We start from the raw sequence: 24392 nt of genomic DNA on the forward strand, positions 1-24392 counted from the left end.
TTTAACTTGTGTGGGGTGCCGTGAACTAAGATAAGTGAGGGGGAGGGGGAATTCTTCCAGTGATGGCGAACCTGTGGCACTCCAGCTGTTGCAAAACTACAATTCCCATCATGTCTTTACAGCCAAAGCCTTTGCTTTGAATGGCCAGCCATGACGGGAATTGTAGTTTTGCAACAGCTGGACTGCCACAGGTTCGCCATCACTGATGCCTCCCTCTCACTTATCTCAGTAATGGCCAATGACACCCCACAGTTCACTGGATGATGGTTGCTGTAGTAGTCACAGGGCCTCCAGACAGCAATCACAGGGCCTGAGTCCAGACAGCAATCACAGGGCCTGAGTCCAGACAGCAATCACAGGGCCTGAGTCCAGACAGCAATCACAGGGCCTGAGTCCAGACAGCTATCACAGGGCCTGAGTCCAGACAGCTATCACAGGGCCTGAGTCCAGACAGCAATCACAGGGCCTGAGTCCAGACAGCTATCACAGGGCCTGAGTCCAGACAGCTATCACAGGGCCTGAGTCCAGACAGCTATCACAGGGCCTGAGTCCAGACAGCTATCACAGGGCCTGAGTCCAGACAGCTATCACAGGGCCTGAGTCCAGACAGCAATCACAGGGCCTGAGTCCAGACAGCAATCACAGGGCCTGAGTCCAGACAGCTATCACAGGGCCTGAGTCCAGACAGCTATCACAGGGCCTGAGTCCAGACAGCTATCACAGGGCCTGAGTCCAGACAGCTATCACAGGGCCTGAGTCCAGACAGCAATCACAGGGCCTGAGTCCAGACAGCTATCACAGGGCCTGAGTCCAGACAGCTATCACAGGGCCTCCAGACAGCTATCACAGGGCCTGAGTCCAGACAGCAATCACAGGGCCTGAGTCCAGACAGCTATCACAGGGCCTGAGTCCAGACAGCTATCACAGGGCCTGAGTCCAGACAGCAATCACAGGGCCTGAGTCCAGACAGCTATCACAGGGCCTGAGTCCAGACAGCTATCACAGGGCCTCCAGACAGCTATCTCCTCAGGCCTCAGAAGTGCAGCCTGGGACTTCTGGTCGGTGCAGCCTGGGACTTCTGGCCGGCGCAGCAGGGAGCAGGGAGCAGCGCAATGTCGCCCAAACAACACAGATCCGACGCAGAGGCCTGGGACTTCCGGGAGCTGCGCCTGGCCTACCGGAAGTCCCAGGCCTAGACGCTCTGCACCGGAGCTCTGTTGTTTGGACCCACAGACCTCCTGCATGGCATCCGATCCGATAAAAAATCGGATCGGATGCCATTGTTTAGTATTCCGATACCGCAAGTATCGGGTATCGGCCGATATTTGCTGTATCGGAATTCCGATACCGAGATCCGATACTTTTGTGGTATCGAGTATCGGTATCGAAACAACATTAATGTGTGTAAAATAAAGAATTAAAATAAAAAATATTGCTATACTCACCTCTCCGACGCAGCCTGGACGTCCGCGAGGGAACCGGCAGCGTTGTTTGCTTAAAAATCGCGGTTTTCCTTCCTTACTTGAAGTCCCGGCTTGTGATTGGTTGCGTGCCGCCCATGTGACCGAGACGCGACCAATCACAGCAAGCCGTGACGTAATTTTAGGTCCTTCAGGATTTTAAAATTACGTTCCAGCGTTGTGATTGGTTGCGTGCGGTCACATGGGCGACGCAACCAATCACAACGCCGGAACGTAATTTTAAAATCCTGAAGGACCTAAAATTACGTCACGGCTTGCTGTGATTGGTCGCGTCTCGGTCACATGGGCGGCACTCAACCAATCACAAGCCGGGACTTCAAGTAAGGAAGGAAAACCGCGATTTTTAAGCAAACAACGCTGCCGGTTCCCTCGCGGACGTCCAGGCTGCGTCGGAGAGGTGAGTATAGCAATATTTTTTATTTTAATTCTTTATTTTACATATTAATATGGTTCCCAGGGCCTGAAGGAGAGTTTCCTCTCCTTCAGACCCTGGGAAAGAAGCAATTTCTATGGGGCCGCGGCCGGCGGCCGGCGTGTCACTGAAAATGACTACGCGTGTCAGCACTGACACGCGTGTCATAGGTTCGCCATCACTGTCTTAGACTATAGACTGCTGTGGATAATCTAGTTTACAGGGGGTGTTATGGCCCCCATACACTTTAGATTACAGTTGATGCAAATGACCAGTTTCAACCAAAATGATAACTTATCAGAGAAAACACATGATTGTATTACCCAACTGATCACAGACCATCATCGATTGAAATGAAGTCGGCTGACACATAGCTCATTAGAAGATAGATTGCCTGTCCATGAACGATCATTTTTTGAAAGAATATTCCTTGAAGGATCGTTCTTTTATTGTCCATTGTCACTAAATATGTATGGCCAGGCTGAACAGCTGTAACGGGCAATATAGACTAAAATTTGTATGGCTGATTTAGCATTATGATCGTTGAATGATTGTTCAAACAGCAACATACTTAATCTAATATGTATGGAGCCTTCATGCTAGGGTCTGTTCTGAAGGTAAAAATAAATTGAGAGCAGAAGTAGGTGGTGTGAGCACGCATTATGTATTGTCTAGATTAGTATATTTATGCTTGCCAAAACATGAAATATTTCCGTATTGTTGTACCTTTTCTTCCCCCCGAAGGCAGAGGAAGACAAGAAAAATCTAATTCGTATGCAAGACTTGACTGATAAATTACAGCTAAAAGTCAAGAGTTACAAGCATCAAGCTGAAGAGGCTGTAAGTAAACCTTGTACGGTTAATGTAAAAGCAATAAAAAAGCCATCAAATAATGTAGGATATTGAACTGGAGTCCAAAAGTGTGATAATTGCTGAGTGTAACAGTGCTGTAGAGCTGGGACTAGCTGGAGACTTTTTGTATTGTATCTGTCCAAGCGTGATGCAATTAGAAAGATGTACAAAAATCTCCATGTGGCTCCAGTCCAGAAGTAAGGGTTTCTGAAAAGATATGTACACATGTAGCATATTGGTTGCCAAAATCTCTGTAACTGTACAAACATTATTATTATTTATTTATATAGTGCCTACATATTCCGCTGCACTTTGCAGACAATACTAAGAGGCTCACAATCTGAACCCCTTATCAGTATGTGTTTGGAGTATGGGACATAACCAGAGTATCCAAAGTAAACCCATACAAACTTCCTGTAGATGCTTCCTCTTGGTGAACATAGGACAGCAGAGCGGCAAAGCGACAGTGCTAACCACTGAGCCCCTGTGCTGCCCCCTTGAATGGGGTATGTAAAAATATACTGTATGTACAATGCACAATTTGTACAAACAACCCAATTCAGATGCATGGAAACCTGTCACATGTAAACATATTTTTATTAGTGATCAGCGAATATACTCGTTACTCGAGATTTCTCGAGCACGCTCGGGTGTCCTCTGAGTATTTGTAGGTGCTCGGAGATTTAGTTTTCCTTGCAGCAGCTGAATGATTTACAGCTACTAGCCTGCTTGATTACATGTGGGGATTCCCTAGCAACCAGGCAACCCCCACATGTACTTATGCTGGCTAACAGATGTAAATCATTCAGCTGCGGCGATGAAAACTAAATCTCCGAGCACTAAAAAATACTCGGAGGACACCCGAGCGTGCTCGGGAAATCTCGAGTAACGAGTATATTCGCTCATCACTAATGTTTGTTCATATATTTCCTCTAAAGACTAAAGCCCCTTATGTTAAACTATGCTTATTACTATTTTGGAATGGTAGAATAATTCACTGTCTTTCAAAGGAACAACAAGCCAATCAGTACCTGACCAAATACAAGAAACTGCAGCATGAACTGGATGACGCCCAAGAGCGGGCTGATATAGCCGAATCACAAGTTAATAAACTGAGGAGCAAATCAAGAGATGGTGGGAAGGTGAGATGTCATCCACTGGTCACTGTGGCTTATTGGTATAACCATGCATGTACATGATTTCTGGTGACCGAACTACATGCATGAAGACTATATACACCATTGCATATCCTGTTAATATTTCATTTAAGTTGAGAAACCTGTAATGTGAAAACACGACTAATTGATAATATTTAAATATATATTAGCATATTCACGAATATGCTAATTTATATTAAAATGTTATCAATTAGTCGTGTTTCACATTATAGGTTTCTCATTTCCAATGGTCAGGCGACAACTAGTATTAAATTATATATGCTACTTTAAGTTGTTTGACATCATTTCTATTTTTATTAAAGTAATATTTTACTCTCTTGAAATTCATGTACCTATTTATTTCTAATCAATTAATTGTTGAACCTAATAACATATTTGAACACAATTGTACTTATATTGCGACAATCAATGAAAACTCTTATATCCAGTTTTATATACACATTGCGTATTTTATCTCTAGGTGCGTGAAGAGGAATGAACAGAAGACGTGTGAGGCTGCACTTTCCGAAACATTGAAGCAATTTATCCTGATGCTGAAAAGCGACATAAGCATGCGACTACATAAAATAAATCTTAGCACATAAATGTATCTTTTATTGTCATTTTTTCTTGCTTTATAACATGCAGAAATCTGTAAGATTTGGTCCTTTCCTCATAATCATAATGATTATTGTTTATTGTAAGAGCAAAAAAAGGTCAATGACATTAAAAAAATATCATTTTTATTCAATATTAAAATCTAAAAAAAAATAAAAATCACATTAGTAAATAGGAATGAGACCAAATAAAAAGTTCCGAAAACATAAACAATCACAATAAACAGTAGGTGCAAAATGAAAGGCAACAAAAAACGTAAACTCCTGGGCAATAAAACATCAGAACAGAGTAAAAACGCTAATAAATGCCAATCACAGCTCACTGACTGACCTCAGAGATGAATACTGCAGCCGTTTTAGGAGAAAAAGTATTACATATCTGATCATCTTATTTGTTTTCATATACTAAAGAAGTCTACAAAATGTGGCTCAATATCAATTCATTTTTGCCCAGAGATGATGCCACAGATGACTTCTAGTGCCTAGAGATCACCATAGTGGACATAATAGGAAATATTCTTAGGAGACCTCTCCTAAACACTGTAAGAATAACAGACAATGATATATTCTGTCCACCTCCTACATGGCTTTAAAGGTCACTTAAAAGGCAGTGCACAGGGTAGTCAGATATTACAAGTTGTAATGTGGGAAAAAGGGGGTGGGGAAAAAAGAAAGAAAATAAAAAAGTGCAAAAATCATCACTAAAAAAAAGGAAAAAAAAGTAGATATATTGAGTAAAAAAAAAATTATCGGTTGTCATGTCATGCCAGGGCAACATGGAAGATGGGTGAACATGAGAAAGCCTATTCGATCCATAATGTCAAGGTCTGAACAAATTTGTCATGTTTAATAAAATGCTGAACTTGACTTCTTGTAGAACAAATTGTGTCTTCCAAGAATGCGCAACAATCTGTTTTTCAGCCAAAAGTAAGAAGTTGAACTTGTGCACGAGTGAGGTCTGCAATGTCGTAATGTAGGATGAACTAGGGATCATGTCATAATATGACATTAAAGAAAGTTTGTATAATACCATAGAATCTAAACTAATCTGGATAGTTTAGGACATGTTCACCAAGTTTTAGCATGGCTATGTGCACACATAGCGGTTTTACCGCGGATCTGCAGCTTTTTTGCAGCTGCCATTGCGTTTACAGTTACATGTAAACCCTATGGAAACCGCAATCCGCTGTGCACATGCTGCGGGAAAAACCGTGCAGAAACGCAGCGGTTTATATTCCGCAGCATGTCACTTCTTTTGTGCAGAATCGCGGCGATTCTGCACACATAGGAATGCATTGATCCGCTTACTTCCCGCATGGGGCTGTGCCCACGATGCGGGAAGTAAGCGGATAATGTGCGGATGGTACCCGGGGTGGAGGAGAGGAGACTCTCCTCCAGGCCCTGGCAACCATATTTGTGTCAAAAAAAATAATTAAAATAAAAAATAATGCTATACTCACCTCTCAGCGCTGCACGCGGCCGTCCGGTCTCAGTTGCTGTGCGAGCAGGGACTGCGGTGACGTCGCGGTCACATTCTCGCACAGCATCTTTGGAACCGGACCGCCGCGTGCAGCGCCGAGGAGATCGGGACGTCAGAGGGTGAGTATATAACCATGTTTTAATTATTTTTAACATTACTATTGATGCTGCATATTGCTGCATATGCAGCATCAATAGTATAGGAGTAATCCCGCAGCGGAAACCGCAAAACAAACCGCGATAATTCTGCAGGGATAACTGCAGCGGTTTTGCCTTGCAGATTTATCAAATCCGCTGCGGGAGAACCCGCAGAGGACGCCGCAAAGTGTGAACATGGCCTTATATTTTCACACAGCAACTATTTTTCTGGAATAATCTGGTTCAGGTATATGATGACCCCGTCACATGACCAGCCCGGGGCCCTGGCTACCCTTAATCCACCCCTGTAAACAACTGATGATATAGTACGATCGTATAAACACCTGACGACATAGTATGGTTGTATAAACACCTGGTGGCATAGCACGGTCTTACAAACACATTTTTGATAATACTTTTATTACATCAGCTGAATTGTCCACTGTCAGTATCCGAGTACAACAGCCTAATTAATATACACCCTCCCTTTAATAAAAGCATAAGACATCTTCTATTTGTACGCTCCGCACAGCTGAGCTATACTGCTATCCATTACACCCTGCACCTCGCACTCCATATGTATTCCACTGCCAGCACCAAACATGGCGGCGCATGCCGAGTCACCTGACACAGGGAGAGTCGCGCTGCATGACGTCATCGCGCGGTTGCCTAGAGAAGAAGGTAACGATAGCTGATGCGCTGGCAGAGAGAAGCGGAGGCTGCGGTGTCATTACCGGCTGTCACCGAGCTCGGTGGGTCCCACTTCTGCCCTTAGTGTATGTTCTCCTGTGGCCGGGGATTCTCACTGGGCGCTTCCTCTATAGCTGCTATAGATCGCACTGTGTCACCTGTAGTAAAGGGGCTTGTAGCGAGATGGATCCCGGTGTGCACAGTCTCTACCGTAGTACAGAAACATTTAAAGGGAACGTGTCAGTGTGGCAGCCTCCGGGTGTGTCCCCATCAGTCACTGGCACATTAGTAGTGGGGCCGTAGTCCGTTACTGCAGCGATATGTGACACAGATGCGATCCCTCACAGCCCGTCCCCATTACCCTCTCCCTGACACGGCTGATGTTGTTTCTGCACTTTTTTCTTCTCCCGTTCTTCCAAAAACCATCACCCTTCTATTTCTCCTTCATCAGCCATATGAGGGATTGTTTGTTGCTGGACTGGGTGTAGTTTTGAGTGACACCATCCAATTTAGCATCTAATGTCCTAGAAAATTCCATGTACCGTATGTCACATGCAAGCTAAGGGACATTAGATGCTCTAAGGGGTTAAATTAGGGTTACACGGGACTGTGGTGGTGACCCGATGATTGCAGTATGATCACATGATGACACTATGTGACCGCAGTGCAGCCATTGCCATCAGTCGATATTTCCGAGCAGCGATTTAGCTGTCGATTTGCAGACACGTTCAGATGTTTTGTGTCGCAGGTCACAGTGTGACCCCGGCGCTAACTATCATTAGATGCAATCCTGACCTTCATGATCCTGTGTAGCCCCAAATTAAACATCCGTGTAGGTCAGACGTAATTTCATCTCACATGTGACCCATCTATGATTGTACAGCCAGACGCAGCTCTAATATTGGCAAGTCCCAGACAGCACGCTCATAAAGTCATTCCAACCCCAAATCAGACTTACCCCGTCTTCCCCTCCTCAGCTCCAGACCTGTAGAATATCATGTGTACATGTCAGTAAGTTCTGCGGTGCCTCCCATGGGTTTATGGGTCTCACTGGTACTTGCCATGACACTGTGGCAATTGGCCATTAAGCCTGTGCGGATTGTTCTGTTCTCAGCCGCTTAGCAGTAGCCACAATGCTGGCAGAACATCTGATTGTGTCTCTCACAAACACCTCACCTCCCTGCCGGGTTGCAGAAGTGGTCGCCATTTTATCCTCCTCCCTGTCTGGTTGGACTGCTGGAAGCAGTGTGCAGGGACAATTACTGGGGTAGCGAGGCTTCAGGGAGCCACAGTGGGGAGAAGGGTTAGATTGGGTCTCCATTGGAAGCTCCAGGCCGGGCTGGTGGGAACTATGGGAACACATAAACCGCCTCAATAGTGTGAATAGTGCCAAGGCCTGTCACATCCAGACTCCTATGGCAGCCATGACTAGAATCAGCTGACAATAACATGGAGGGTAGGTTCAATGCCAAGGCCTGCCACATCCAGGCTCCTATGGCAGCCATGACTAGAATCAGCTCACAATAACATGGAGGGTAGGTTCAATGCCAAGGCCTGCCACATCCAGGCTCCTATGGCAGCCATGACTAGAATGAGCTGACAATAACATGGAGGGCGGTTCAATGCCAAGGCCTGCCACATCCAGGCTCCTATGGCAGCCATGACTAGAATCAGCTGACAATAACATGGAGGGTGGTTCAATGCCAAGGCCTGCCACATCCAGGCTCCTATGGCAGCCTTGACTAGAATCAGCTGACAATAACATGGAGGGCGGTTCAATGCCAAGGCCTGCCACATCCAGGCTCCTATGGCAGCCATGACTAGAATCAGCTCACAATAACATGGAGGGTAGGTTCAATGCCAAGTCCTGCCACATCTAGGCTCCTATGGCAGCCATGACTAGAATCAGCTGACAATAACATGGAGGGCGGTTCATTGCCAAGGCCTGCCACATCCAGGCTCCTATAGCAGCCATGACTAGAATCAGCTGACAATAACATGGAGGGTGGTTCAATGCCAAGGCCTGCCACATCCAGGCTCCTATGGCAGCCATGACTAGAATCAGCTGACAATAACATGGAGGGCGGTTCATTGCCAAGGACTGCCACATCCAGACTCCTATGGCAGCCATGACTAGAATCAGCTGACAATAACATGGAGGGCGGTTCAATGCCAAGGCCTGCCACATCCAGGCTCCTATGGCAGCCATGACTAGAATCAGCTGACAATAACATGGAGGGCGGTTCATTGCCAAGGCCTGCCACATCCAGGCTCCTATGGCAGCCATGACTAGAATCAGCTCACAATAACATGGAGGGCAGTTCATTGCCAAGGCCTGCCACATCCAGGCTCCTATGGCAGCCATGACTAGAATCAGCTGACAATAACATGGAGGGCGGTTCAATGCCAAGGCCTGCCACATCCAGGCTCCTATGGCAGCCATGACTAGAATCAGCTGACAATAACATGGAGGGCAGTTCATTGCCAAGGCCTGCCACATCCAGACTCCTATGGCAGCCATGACTAGAATCAGCTGACAGTAACATGGAGGGCGGTTCATTGCCAAGGCCTGCCACATCCAGACTCCTATGGCAGCCATGACTAGAATCAGCTGACAGTAACATGGAGGGCGATTTATGTGACTATGGGCCACTGGGAGCCTCATCCACCGAGCGGCCTCCTACCATATGTGCCGTATATACGGGTGCTGAGAGCAGATCTCTGGGACACCACACAGTTTCCTCATCGCTAGACATGGCCGACACACAAAGGAGCCCCTGTGCCAGCAATTTCCATAAGTAAACTATGGGAACTATCACTTTTATGTATTTTTATCTTCAGGGCATTGACCAGGGACTCGCGGTTTATACCATAATTTCAAGTAAACCGTCTGTGGAGTTCTCATTGAAATGACTGAAGATGGAAGGAGAGTGGAGGAAGAGGAGCGCGGCCCTGGAGCCGCCTTCCAGGTTTTCATCCTCATGGAGGATTTACTGGAGAAATTGAAGCTGCTTGATTATGAAGAGGATTTACTAAGGAAGCACAATATGAGGCCGATATCCCGGTAAGTGTGCAGTAGACATATTGGCCAGCCTTCACTTTAATGTTTGAGTGTCGCTTTCTAACACCAAAGTTCACCCCTCTCCTAAAGAAGTTTCTGATTGGTCACTCTACACCCCTGTAAGCTTTTTAACCTCTTCACGACAATTGACGAATATTTGTTATATGTCGTGTCCCTGATTGTGATGCGGGCTCCGACGCTGAGCCCGCATCTTTCCCCGCACACGACAGCTGATTTAATCAACTGTCATATGCTTTTCTCTGCCGCGGGTGGATCAGAGCACCACCCTCAGCTGTTCAACCAGTTAAATCCCGCATTCATTCTCTGACAGGTCTGCAGAAGACCCCCGTGCCGATACACCTGTGTGTGTATAGATAGATGTATAGATAGATATCTTCTGATAAAAAATAGAAATAAACTCAAAGACGAAGCAAGTATTTATTTATAAAAAAGACAATGGCTAAATCGCTCTATCTACAGGGTGGGTCATTTGTATGGATACACCTGGGTGGGCCATTTATAAAGTTGAATCCAAAATGCCAACTTCAAAGTGGCCCCCATGATCACCACCCATCTTGAAAAGTTTTTCCCCTCCCATATACTATTGTGCCACAAACAGGAAGTTGATATCACCACCCATTCCCATTTTATTTAGGTGTATCCATATAAATGGCCCACCCTGTACAATCATAGATGTGATTGTTTCATTGTTAATTAAAGTCTATATAAACAACCTGCATGGTAAGAGAGAAAAAGAGAGAGAGGAGACCAAGGGAGGCCCATTTGTTTCGCCACTGTGTGGCTTCTTCAGGCGCAGAGATGGCTATCTACCCCAACCATGAGCTGGTTATACTATAGTTACGCTGTGTTGTGACTGTAGGGACATGTACAAGTTTGCTAAGCATACCCACTTTTTAAAATGGTACCAGGACTGTCGTTCACAAAGTTTCGGGCCTCCTTGCCATATTGTATTGTCGGCTGTGGTCTGTGCGTGGCTGCAGCATAATGTGTTTTCTAATGTTCTCTTCATAGGTTATATTTCGCAATGCCGACCAACCCCGGGGAGCAGTTCTACATGTTTAGCACTCTCGCCGCTTGGCTTATAAATAAAGCTGGACGCTATTTTGAGCAACCCCAAGAATACGATGATCCAAATGCTGTCATTTCCAAAATCCTTACAGAGCTGCGTTCATTTGTAGGTTTCATGGTGTTTTCTTATGTGGATTTGTTGGGTGTAAATCAGCATTCAGAAGTGGTGATGGTATATTTTGATTTCCTAAGGGTGGCACCGCGGATTTTCCTCCCTCTAAGCTGAAGGCAGGCTGTGGAGAACAAGTCTGCTATGTTCTTGACTTCCTAGCAGAAAACGCCTTAAAGCATATAGACTTTACATGGAAGAGGTAAGTTTGTCTTAGTGTCTCCCAGCTTACTAACCTATACTCACCCTCCCCTGGTCCTGTTCAGTCTCCCCCCGTTTCTCCCAGTGCAGCGCTGACATCACATCGACAGCGCTGCAGCCAATAACTGAGCTCGGCAGCTCTGCCCAAGTTGATGCCATGAGCCACTGAGTGCACTCCATGAGCTCAACGCTGTGAACACTAAGACACTGGGAGACAACAAATGTATAAACCAGCAATTTGAAAATGTTTTGCTTTTGGATCATTTCAGACCAACCTACCCGTCAGACGAACTGGAAGAAGAAGTTGTAGCAGAAGACGATGCAGAGTTAACAATAAATAAGGTTGAAGATGAAATTGTGGTAGGTTCTGCCCTCTTAGTGCTATTCACACTTTTGCTTGGCATGTCATGGGTATGGCAACAAATTAATATTTTCTTATTATTTTTTTTTTAGGAAGAAGATTCGGACAATGATGAGGAGCAGTTCATAGATTTAAATGCCCTGAAGGCACAAACTAGCAAAGTGGTAAGTACTATTATTTTATATTCTGAGAAGTATGTCATCAGTGGTTAGCTGCCTATATGCTTCTGCTGTACTGATGTCTTGCCCACATCGGTGCTGAGAAACCTTTAAAGCGCCGCTCCAGTCTTTGGTTTTGATTCTTTTGTTAGGCAGTGTTGCTGAATGTAGATACATACTCACCGGTCAGCTTCTTCATCTGTTTTGAGCCCTAGTCTAGTCGCTTCCTCACAAAGTAACGGCTTTTTTTTTCCACTGTGTTCCAGAAGTCATTTTTCTCAATACAACTCTATGGGACTCAGAACAAGGCTACAAAGTGTCATTCTGAATTCCCATAGACTTGCATTGGGAAGATTTACAAAAGTGACGTCTACGTCAAACAATAGCCGCTGTATGATTTGGCCGGCCACCACTGGAGTCATTTGGTTTCTGGGACGGGGCTGAAGACGGGTGAAGACTGCTCTTGGTGACCATACGTGATCCCTAACACAGGGATAAAGAAAAAGCACTTAAAGTTTGGTCACAGTGTAATTATACCTAAACATTATTTTGAAAAATCATTGTTTTATTTACCTGTAATATTGGAAATTATAGGACGTGAACTTATTGCTTTTTATGAATAAAACTGACTATTCTGGTTTTAACACTTTTTTTTTTTTTTAATCTAAAGTCTTTGACCCGGTAAGAGCACATTGGTAATCCTGATATGTCTCTTTTAGTAACTAATTATATTTCATATATTACCCCTTTACGACCATTGATGTGTAGGTACATCATCGGTCGTGTCTCCGCCTTTGATGCGGGCTCCGACGCCGGGCCTGCATCTTTCCCCGCACTTGATGGCTGATTTAATCAGCCATCAAGTGCCTCTAACAGCCGCGGGTGGATCTCTGAGCCACCCATGGCTGTTAGCCAATTAAATGCTGCTGTCAATCAATGACAGCGGCATTTAACATGCACTGTCCAGAAACGCATCTCAAGTCCCACCCATTTCCTAACCTGTCATGTGATCGCGAATCACCGATGCGTTGGCATGCCAGCCGGGGATCTGCAGAAGACCTGCGTGTCTGTCATTATGAATCTCGTATGAACGCTGCCTCATTGTGTTTTTTTGCTACACATAGTAGTGCTGGGGCAGTGCTATGTATAGCACAAGCGATCGGATGGTCGCGGCTTTAAGTCTCTTAAGGGGACTATTGCAGTCAGTAAAAAGTAAAAAAAAAATACAAGTTCAAATCACCCCCCTTTTGAAAATAAAACCGTTTAAAAAATAAAAAATACCTTTTTGGTATCACTGCGTTCAGAAATATTTGACCTAGCAAAATATAAAGTAAATTAATCCAATAGGTAAATGGCGTAATGAGAAAAAAAAATGGAAAAAATGGAAATGCCAGAATTACGGTTTTTGGGCCTCTGCAACATTGCAGCATAATGCCATAAAAGGCAATCAAAACTTTATATGTATCCCAAAATATTATCAATAAAAACGTCAGCTGAAGGGGCAAAACATAAGCCATCAACCATCCCCAGATGCCAAAAAATGGAGACGCTATAGGTCTTGGAAAATGGCGACATTAGCAAATTTATTTATTTTTCTTAGAAACTTCAGATTATTTTTTCATCACTTAAATAAAAAAGAATCTATACATGTTTGGTATCTGCGAACTCTTAATGACCTGGAGAATCATAATGGCAGGTCAGTTTTAGCATTTAGTGAACATGGTAAGTAAAATACCCAAAAAACCATTGTGATATTGCACTTTTTTTGCTCTTGGAATTTTTTTCCCATTTCCAGCACACTATATGGTAAAATTAATGGTGTCATTCAAAAGTACAACTTGTCCAGCAAAAAATAAGCCCTCATACGGCCATATTGATGGAAAAATAAAAAGTTATGGCTCTGGAAATGGAAAATCGCAAGGTCATGTATGGCGGATGTTGCTTGCGTGTGAATGGGGCGGAAAAAAAACCCTGATAAAGTAATTAAAAAAGTTTTAAACTATGTCCAAACAAATAAACAGTTTGAATTACCTCCCAATACAGAAATTAAAACATATACCGTATTTTTCGGATTATAAGATCCACTTTTTTCCCCCCAAATTTGGGGGGAAAATGGGGGTGCGTCTTATAATGTGGCTATATCTTCCCGGCCGTGGTGGGGCAGGGTCCCAGGGTCGCTGCTGGAGGAGGCAAGAGTGGAGCGTTTCTGCAGGCTGGGATGAGGGGGTATTCGGATGTGCAGCGCGCCGCTGTGGGTGTTCGGTTCTGCGGGGGACTCTGCCGACATTTTGTGAAAGCCCAGAGCCCCCGCAGTTACATGGTTTCCTATGCGGTGGAATCTTGGGAGATGAGTGCTGAGATCTCATCTTATTAAAATAAAGTTTTTTTTTCCTATTATTCTCCTCAAAATTTGGTGTGCGTCTTATAATCCGCAAAATACGGTACATATATTTGTTATTGCCACTTTTGCAAAATTCTGATTAATGAAAATCTCAAATTAATTAACCTATTCAGTAAGTGCTGGAAAAAAATCAAGATGCTGAATCAATTCAAATACAGCAATACAGCGATTTTCCAGCAGTATTACACATTGCTTGTTTCTATAGCCATACTTTGCACATAAACTGACCGACATACAATGTCACCGCACAGTATGCGTTTCTCCGCACTGTAGAGTAATTACATCTTCTCTTTCTCAGATCACCGGTGAATCCTCTAAGCCGGGAGAGATTTTGGAATCCAATACTGATGCAGCAGAGTGGTACCTGGAAGTGGAGCGGGTCCTTCCTCAGCTAAAGGTCACGGTCAGAACTGACAATAAGGTGAGCCGTTAGGGATGGACACTGGTTTGTTAATCATCTGTGCGTAAATTGTTGGAAGGGCTGAAATATTTTAGTTTTTTAATTTTAGGACTGGAGAGCTCATGTGGATCAAATGCATCAACACAAAGATGGCATGGAGACATCCTTAAGTGAGACTAAGGTGAGATTGGCTCGGCAGAGAATCTTTAGGCAAAACTAATAGGAAGGCAGCATGGCTCAAAGCTGGGATCAGAGGCTTTGGAGTTTTCAGAGAGGGGCTGTCGGAAATGTAACAGTCCTTTCTTATACAGTCGGCTTACGTAGCCTGCAGAAGGTTTTTTTTTAACTATAAAATAATACATTATTATGCTGTATGAAGATCTCTCTGTTAAATAGATGAGAGCCATTCCAATCCCTGACACATGGGTTCCAATGTCCTTGTTCCTCTTCACCAGTGTTAACCTATAGATCCTTCATAACTTTGTGTACCATGAACACTTTTTATCAGTATGGGTATTACACATGAAATGAGGCTGGATGATGTTGCTTCAGAGATTCAGAAGTTTCCTAAACCTCCTGGTGATAGCGCGTGGCCTAACACACACACCAGAATAAAGTCCTTTAATTGAAAGAATGACAGACACCTTTAAAAAATCTTAATTATACCATACTTACAGAATCGCCCATTCCAGTGACGCAATTGTCCCCTTCAAAAGAATTAAAATAAAAAACAATCCTGTCCGTCGTTCTGTCCATGCCATAATCCATGTCTGGGGATAAATAGTTTTCCAGGACGTCCCTACTGACAGCACATTGGAGGACGTCCTCCTCCTCCTTCCAGGGACAGGAAACACACGAGAGTTTAAATATCCGGCTCCACCCTCTAATCCTCAGTGTTTTTCCTGTCCCTGCATGGAGGGACACACGTAGAGAAGCAGCAGCTTACCGAGCTCAGGGGGATCGAGCGGTCCTCCAATCCTTCCCCCTGTCAAGCGGCTCAGGGTCGAAACTCCCCGGAGGGGAGTCCCTCTACCCCAGAGGCCCGGAGCGGGACGATGCTCCGGGAGTGAACCGCTCCCCCCGTTGGGGGGCTCTCGGTTCAGGACGCGGCGGCGATCCAGGCAGCCTCCATCCGGCAGAACGCGCGGTCAGGAGACGCTACAGCCAGTCGGCACTTCCGGGTTCTGGGGAGCCGCGTCACTTCCGGTCTCAGGAGCCGGTGAAACGTCACTTCCGGTGGCGTTCTATGAACGGGGAACAGACGCTCCAGACTGGAGAACGCTGTCAGAGCGGTCGCTTCTGCGTTAGCGTCCAGCACCTGCATCAGGAGTGGTACCGTCTGCATCTGGAACCGGCTATGGAGGACAGAAACGACGAGGAAGGGGTAAGCCTGCCCTGGGCAGTATACCCTTTGTACTATCTAAGCTCCTCGCTCCCTCTAGCCTATTACTCCCTATCTTATACCGTATAGGATAAGGGAAACCCCGCTGCTCCCCCTGCCACGACTAAAAAATCTGGGAAGGCCACAATGAAGAGCATCAGATGTCCTGTATGCCATATTATTTTAGAAGAAAACAACCGCACTCAAAATGTAGATTTGCGTCATAAGTGTAAAGAGTTTAATGGGGACACCACAGTGATACAATCAATTGTTCAAGTATTGCAGAGGTAGGTATTGTAGAGGTAACGTTTCGACCCTTACGTGGGCCTTTGTCAAACCTCACTGACCTTCAGGAAGGAAGAGAAGAGAGCAACGCGGAACGCGATGGCTCCAATGAAACAGGAAAACTTAGAAAATCCGGAACGGCACGGATAAAGGGTAAAGTCCCTGGAAGAGCTGTGGGTCCAACGTCCAGGAGTGGCGGCAAGGGTGTGACCTTTATCCGTGCCGTTCCGGATTTTCTAAGTTTTCCTGTTTCATTGGAGCCATCGCGTTCCGCGTTGCTCTCTTCTCTTCCTTCCTGAAGGTCAGTGAGGTTTGACAAAGGCCCACGTAAGGGTCGAAACGTTACCTCTACAATACCTACCTCTGCAATACTTGAACAATTGATTGTATCACTGTGGTGTCCCCATTAAACTCTTTACACTTATGACGCAAATCTACATTTTGAGTGCGGTTGTTTTCTTCTAAAGTTATCCCTCCGGGTTCAACCAGCACCTACCATACGACTTCCAGAGTGCACGTCTTGTTTCTTTATTGCTGTATGCCATATTAAACTCCCAGACTCCCATGGCAAGACGCTCTGTGCCACCTGTACGTCTAAAGTTATGAACGACGAGCAGTCATCAATGTTCTCCGAGATGAGATCCCTTATACGGGAAGAGGTGCAGGCTTCTATATCTAGCCTTTCGCATTCTCGGCCTGCCAGTCCCATAACCGGTCGCAAGCGCGCCAGGAAGGAGGAAGTCCAGGGGGAGCCAGAATATTCTTCTGATGAAGGTTCCGAACTTAGGGATTCACTATCAGAAGAGGAAGGTGAAATTCCCGTAGAAAACCAGGACAGAGCCAGGAAGTATCTCTTCCAGTCTGAGGAGACAGACGAACTTGTCCAGGCTGTTAGGAATACGATGCAGATCGAGGATACTGCTAAACCACAGTCCAGGCAGGACTTGATGTTCGGGGGACTCGTGGCACGAAACCTGACTGTGTTTCCCATTAGTGATCATATCAAGGCTATGGTCATAGAAGAATGGAAGGAGGCCGAGCGCCGATTAGTGCTTTCTCGTGACTTCAAAAGCCGCCTGCCGTTCGATCCGGAGGAAGTCAAGCTATGGGAAGAGATCCCAAAAATTGACGTTCCCGTAGCAAAGGTCACTAAAAAGACTGCGATACCCTTCGAAGACTCCTCCAGTCTTCGTGACCCTATGGATAGGAAGGACGACATCCTCCTTAAAAGGGCCTGGGAATCTTCTGCAGCTTTGATTAGAACGAACATAGCAGCCACTTCGGTGGCCAGGTCTATGTACTTATGGATGGGGAAGTTAGAAGAGCAGTTATCCAATAAGACACCCAGAGCTGATATTCTGCACTCCTTTCCTATAATGAAGTCCGCAATGGCCTTCTTATCTGATATGACGGCTGAATCTGTCAGATTTTCAGCCCGTAATAGCTCACTATCTAATGCAGCTAGGAGGGCGGTCTGGCTTAGGTCATGGTCTGGTGACAATGCTTCCAAATCCAAACTCTGCTCTATTCCATTTTCAGGACAGAGGGTGTTTGGACCGGCTTTGGACTCTATCCTCGAGTCAGCGTCCGATAAAAAGAAAGGTTTTCCGGAGGACAAACCTAAGCGTCCACAGCCCTTTCGGAGAGGTTTCTTCTCCAGAAAGCAGTTCGATCCTAAAAATCAGGGTCGGTCCAGCAGGGGATCCTACAGAGGCTCCCGTGGACAGAATAATAGGAACAGAGCTTCTTTCTTTAGCCCATCCTATAAAAATAAATCTCTATGACGCCACTCACATTGGGGGGAGGCTCCGTATGTTCACAGGAAATTGGGCCCAGATTACTCAGAATCAGTGGATTCTCAGTACTGTTTCCGAAGGTTACAGCATAGAACTTTACTCACCTCCCCCAGAAAGATACATTACACCTACGGCAGTCAAACCAGATTCGGCTATACTAAAGGACTTACAGGACATGCTCAGGACAGAAGTAATAATTCCTGTCCCTCAGTCAGAGTTGGGGAAAGGCCACTACTCTTCCCTGTTCACGGTCACGCGGCCATCAGGCGACACCCGCACAATAATAAATCTAAAGCCTTTGAATGCATGGGTGAGATACAGAAGGTTCCGCATGGAATCCATTCGGTCAGCAATTCCGCTTATAAACCAAAATGCGGTCATGTGCACTATCGACCTAAAAAGGGCCTATTACCAGGTCCCAGTACATCCCTCATCTCAGAAACTGCTGAGATTTGCCGTAGCTCTGCCCACCCGGACCTGCCACTATCAGTTTCAGGGCCTTCCCTTCGGTCTGGCTTCCGCTCCTCGCATTTTTACCAAACTTGTATCAGAGATGGTGGCCTTCCTAAGGAAACAAGGCATCATAATAATCCCGTACTTGGACGATTTCCTGCTTGTGGCAGATTCCGTAAAGCTCCTGGAAGATCACCGAGAGCGGACTATCGCACTGATGGAGCATCTCGGCTGGGTACTGAACCGGCAGAAATCCGACCTTCTACCAGAGCGGAAGAAAACCTTCCTGGGTGTGTAACTAGATTCCAGACGCAGAATATCGTTACTACCCGGTGCCAAGAGGAAGATAATTCAGACTCAGGTCCGGTATCTATTGGAACATCGAGTTACCATAAGAATGGCTATGAAGGTTTTAGGTCTTATGACGGCCTGCATACCATCCGTCAGGTGGGCGCAGTCTCACACAAGACACCTACAGAAACAGATCTTATCAGCTTGGGATCGCCGCCAGTCTTCCCTAGAAGCTCCTCTGAGATTGAACAATCTAACGAGAAGATCTCTCGTCTGGTGGACACGTTCGGAGAACTTAGAGGTGGGAGTCCTATGGGTCACCCATCCTTACGTAGTTATCACTACGGACGCCAGCGCCTGGGGCTGGGGAGCTCATCTGCAGGGCCGAATCTTGCAAGGCAAGTGGCCAGAAAGCATAAGAAGCAGATCATCCAACTTCAGAGAGCTCTACGCTGTATGGCAAGCACTAAAGCACAATCAGTCCATACTCTCGGACCAGCACGTAAGAATATTCTCCGACAATGTAACAACAGTTTCATTCCTGAACCATCAGGGAGGTACCAATTATCAACCACTGCAGGATCTAGCAGAGATGATCTTCAGGTGGGCAGAGGACAACGTTCTATCCATTACAGCTATCCATCTGGAAGGATCCCAAAATGTGATAGCAGATTACCTAAGCAGACGAAATCTGTGCCCAACAGAGTGGGAACTGGAACAAAGCATCTTCCAAGAATTATGTCGCAGATGGGGAACCCCCAACATCGACCTATTCGCGAACAGGAGGAACGCGAAGACCCCAAGGTTCTTCTCCCTGAACCCCTCGGACCTTCCAGAAAGGGTAGATGCCCTGAGTCAGCAGTGGAACCAACCGCTGTCATATGCATTCCCACCCCTGGCACTAATTCCAGCCGTACTTCGGAAGATCAAGGAAGATCGGGCTATGGTCATCTTAATCGTCCCGTTTTGGCCGAGACGAAGCTGGTTTCCGGTGTTGGGGTCGTTAGCAGCCGACAACCCAGTCGAATTACCCATCAAGGGGAGAGTCATCCATCAAGGTCCAGTGTATCACCCAGACCCAAGCAGACTCCGTCTTTCAGCCTGGATCCTGAAAGGGACATCCTGAGGTCCAAAGGATTGTCTGGCCAAGTCATCTCTACCATCCAGGGTAGTAGAAGACCCGTTACCTCAGCCATTTACCAGAAGATCTGGAAGCGTTTTTGTTTAGAAGGTGGCAGGTCCAATGCGGTATCAGGTTCCCTGGACATCCCTGGTATCTTGGACTTCTTACAAAAAGGGTTTAACCTGGGCCTCCGACCCAGCACACTGAAAGTCCAGGTGTCTGCGCTAAGCTCATTTCTGGACTACCCTTTGGCATCTCACCCATGGATAATAAGGTTTATTCGGGCCACTCAGAGAATGCGTCCCACTATTCGGCAGCTTTCCCCATCCTGGGACCTTAACTTGGTTCTTAGGGCACTATGTAAAGGTGTTTATTCTTCCGGGGATAGTATGCCTATTTCTACTCTCACTCGTAAAACCGCGTTTTTAGTGGCGATAACTACAGCCAAGAGGGTGGGAGAGATTCAGGCTCTATGTATCAGAGATCCTTATCTGCAGATCAGGGATGACAGTCTAATTCTCAGATTAGATCCAGCCTTTATCCCAAAAGTAGCCTCTATTAAAAATAGGAATCAGGAAGTAATTCTCCCTTCATTTTGTAATAACCCTGCTAACGAGAAAGAGAGGGCCCTCCACTCATTAGACGTTAGGCAAGGGGTTCTAGATTACCTAAGTGCTACAGATTCTTGGCGTACTGATCCAAACCTTTTTGTTCTGTTTGGGGGAAAGAATAAGGGGAAGAAGGCTTCTAAGGCCTCAATTTCTCGTTTGATCACCGAAGTGATCACAGACGCCTATCGGTCAGAAGGTATGCCCCCTCCTATAGGCTTAAAAGCCCACTCTACCCGTGGGGTGTCCGCCTCCTGGGCGGAGCGTGCAGGAGCTTCTGTAGAACAGATCTGTAATGCCGCAACATGGTCCAGGGCTGACACTTTTTGTAGACACTATAAACTTGACGTTACATCCGGTCAGCACACGGCTTTTGGGAGGAAAGTCCTCCAAGCAGTAATCCCACCCTGAGGAGGTCCTTTGGTACTCTCCAATGTGCTGTCAGTAGGGACGTCCTGGAAAATCGGTATTAGTCTTACCGGTAATTATGTTTCCAGGAGTCCATACTGACAGCACCGGTAGTTCCCCCCCCCCGTTCATGTAATATTCTCAAGTATATTCGGATTTTGCCTATATACTATTTGTATTATAATTCTGTCATTAAAGATATTTTATTTGCATGATTCCATGATTGGTTCTTGCTACAACACTGAGGATTAGAGGGTGGAGCCGGATATTTAAACTCTCGTGTGTTTCCTGTCCCTGGAAGGAGGAGGAGGACGTCCTCCAATGTGCTGTCAGTATGGACTCCTGGAAACATAATTACCGGTAAGACTAATACCGATTTTCAACCTGGATGGTGCCAAGATGTGACCATCCAGGTTGAGAACCACTGGTGAATGAGCTGCATCAGTGAACAACAGTGGTCTCTGGATTGTAAGCTAGGGCAGGTGTTTCTGCTTATTGCAGCTCTATTAGCTATTTAGGTGTGTAGGATCCATCAATCCCTGCCAGTTGTCCATTGTATCTTGGAGGGATTGCATCTCTGTCTGGCTTCACTTGCCCTGCTGTCATTTCAGCTAAGATAAGTGTCTGGTTTTTGTTCTCTGTAGCACGCATGCAGTGTGCTTTTATGTGCAGTGCAATCTATTGTGTTTTTGTCCAGCTTAGACTTTGTTTGGATTTTTCTGTCATGCTGGATTCTTTGGAGATGCAGATATACATCATATGTCTTTAGTTAGATGTAGTAGATAGTATATTCTGCTGTGGATTTTTCTAGAGTTTTAATACTGACCGCTTAGTACTCTGTCCTATCCTTTTCTATTTTAGCTAGAAGTGCCTCTTTTGCTAAACTCTGTCTTTTCTGCCTGTGTACGGATTTCCTCTTAAACTCACAGTCAATATTTGTGGGGGGCTGCCTATCCTTTGGGGCTCTGCTCTGAGGCAAGATAGGATTTCCCATTTCCATCTTTAGGGGTATTTAGTCCTCCGGCTGTGTCGAGGTGTCTAGGCCATGTTAGGTACATCCCACGGCTACTTCTAGTTGCGGTGTCAGTATTAGGATTGTGGTCAGTTCAGGTACCACCTACTCCAGAGATAGTCCCATGCGGCTCCAGGGTCACCGGATCATAACAGTACAACTGGCCAACAATGAGTTAAATGCATCTCAGAAGAAGGGAAGAAAAGTGCTGAGACATTTTTTTTTCTGTAGTCTGTTTTGTCTTTCCTTCCCTCTTTACCTCTGGGTGACTGAAGAGCTGTGTGCTAGCATGGATGTTCAGGGATTGGCTTCTCGTGTAGACCAGCTGGCTGCTAGGGTACAGGGTATTTCCGATTATATTGTTCAGACTCCGATTTTAGAGCCTAGGATTCCTACTCCTGATTTATTTTTTGGGGACAGGTCTAAATTTTTGAGTTTTAAAAATAACTTTTGCTCTGAAACCTCGTTCTTCTGGTGATTCCATTCAGCAGGTAAAAATTGTCATCTCCCTGCTGCGTGGCAATCCTCAGGATTGGGCATTTTCCCTGAAATCTGGGAATCCTGCCTTGCTTAATGTAGAAGCTTTTTTTCAGGCTCTAGGGTTATTGTATGATGAACCAAATTCTGTGGATCATGCTGAGAAGACCTTGTTGACCCTGTTTCAGGGTCAAGAAGCGGCAGAATTGTATTGTCAGAAATTTAGAAAATGGTCTGTGCTGACTAAGTGGAATGAGGATGCTCTGGCGGCAATTTTCAGAAAGGGTCTTTCTGAATCTGTTAACCCCTTCCCGACATGCGCCGTACTAGTACTGCGCTGCCGGCACTGCATTACTGACAGCCGCAGTACTAGTACGGCGCCCCGATCACCGCGGTCTCGCGCTGAGCGCCGCGGGGATCGGGTGCGGGTGTCAGCTGTATATGACAGCTGACACCCCGCAGCAATGCCCACAATCGGCGCTATCGCCGATCGCGGGCATTTAACCCCTCTGATGCCGCTGTCAATAGTGACAGCGGCATAGAGGGGGATTGCGCAGGGACGGGGGCTCCCTGCGCTCTCCCACCGGAGCAACGCGATGAGATCGCGCTGCTCCGGTGACCTGGAAGGAGTCCCCGGATCCAAGATGGCCGCGGGACTCCTTCCGGGTCATGAGATGACCCTGCTTGCTGGCGTCTGTTGAGAATTCCTCATAGCAGGCGCCGGCAAGCCTCTGGAACGTGCCTGTCAGATCGATGATCTGACAGAGTGCTGTGCACACTGTCAGATCACCGATCTGTGATGTCCCCTCCTGGGACAAAGTAAAAAAGTAAAAAAAAAAATTTTCCACATGTGTAAAAAAAAAAAAAAAAAATTCCTAATTAAATTTAAAAAAAAAAAAAAAAAAAAAAAATTCCCATAAATACATTTCTTTATCTAAATAAAAAAAAAATCACACAATAAAAGTACACATATTTAGTATCGCCGCGTCCGTAACGACCCCACCTATAAAACTATATCACTAGTTAACCCCTTCAGTGAACACCGTAAAAAAAAAAAAAAAAAAAAAAACAAGGCAAAAAACAACGCTTTATTCTCATACCGCCAAACAAAAAGTGGAATAACACGCGATCAAAAAGACAGATATAAATAAGCATGGTACCGCTGAAAACGTCATCTTGTCCCGCAAAAAAAAAGCCGCCATACAGCATCATCAGCAGAAAAATAAAAAAGTTATAGCTCTCAGAATAAAGCGATGCAAAAACAATTATTTTTTTATATAAAATAGTTTTTATTGTGTAAAAGCGCCAAAACATAAAAAAATTACATAAATGAGGTATCGCTGTAATCGTACTGACCCAAAGAATAAAACTGCTTTATCCTTTTTACCAAACGCGGAACGGTATAAACGCCCCCCCCTAAAAGAATTTCAGGAATTGCTGATTTTTGTTCATTCCGCCTCCCAAAAATCGGAATAAAAAGCGATCAAAAAATGTCATGTACCCGAAAATGGTACCAATAAAAACGTCAACTCGTCCCGCAAAAAACAAGATCTCACATGACTCTGTGGACCAAAATATGGAAAAATTATAGCTCTCAAAATGTGGTGATGCAAAAACTATTTTTTGCAATAAAAAGCGTCTTTTAGTGTGTGATGGCTGCCAACCATAAAAATCCGCCCAAAAAACGCTATAAAAGTAAATCAAATCCCCCTTCATCACCCCCTTAGTTAGGGAAAAATAATACAATTTGAAAAAATATATTTATTTCCATTTTCCCGTTAGGCTACTTTCACACTAGCGTCGGTACGGGGCCGTCGCTCTGCGTCGGCCCGACATACCGACGCATACTGTGCAAGCGCCGCACAACGGGGGCAGCAGATGCTGTTTTTCACGCATCCGCTGCCCCATTGTGAGGTGCGGGGAGGTGGGGGCGGAGTTCCAACCGCGCATGC

General features: G+C 45.6%; 2 protein-coding genes across 4 annotated transcripts in view; both read left to right on the forward strand.

The window, feature by feature from the left end:
* Positions 1–5411, forward strand: part of MYH15 (myosin heavy chain 15) — a 68659-nt gene extending 63248 nt beyond the window's left edge. The window contains exons 40-42 of the mRNA XM_077296809.1: positions 2638–2733; positions 3756–3887; positions 4384–5411. Of these exons, the coding sequence (XP_077152924.1) occupies positions 2638–2733; positions 3756–3887; positions 4384–4401 (246 nt within the window). The 3' untranslated portion in view covers positions 4402–5411. The remainder of the gene's footprint in view (positions 1–2637; positions 2734–3755; positions 3888–4383) is intronic.
* A 1346-nt stretch (positions 5412–6757) lies between these two features.
* Positions 6758–24392, forward strand: part of IFT57 (intraflagellar transport 57) — a 54225-nt gene continuing 36590 nt past the window's right edge. Inside the window, exons 1-8 of one of the 3 annotated variants that reach the window (XM_077296818.1) lie at positions 6758–6888; positions 9668–9890; positions 10920–11082; positions 11169–11287; positions 11556–11646; positions 11740–11811; positions 14505–14627; positions 14716–14787. In XM_077296818.1, coding sequence (XP_077152933.1) covers positions 9736–9890; positions 10920–11082; positions 11169–11287; positions 11556–11646; positions 11740–11811; positions 14505–14627; positions 14716–14787 — 795 coding nt within the window. In that variant the 5' untranslated portion in view covers positions 6758–6888; positions 9668–9735. Of the gene's footprint in view, positions 6913–9667; positions 9891–10919; positions 11083–11168; positions 11288–11555; positions 11647–11739; positions 11812–14504; positions 14628–14715; positions 14788–24392 lie in introns of all 3 variants that reach the window. The other 2 variants (XM_077296821.1, XM_077296819.1) reach the window with 2 other exon arrangements.

Source organism: Ranitomeya variabilis, chromosome 3, assembly GCF_051348905.1.
Source record: "Ranitomeya variabilis isolate aRanVar5 chromosome 3, aRanVar5.hap1, whole genome shotgun sequence".
Taxonomy (NCBI): domain Eukaryota; kingdom Metazoa; phylum Chordata; class Amphibia; order Anura; family Dendrobatidae; genus Ranitomeya; species Ranitomeya variabilis.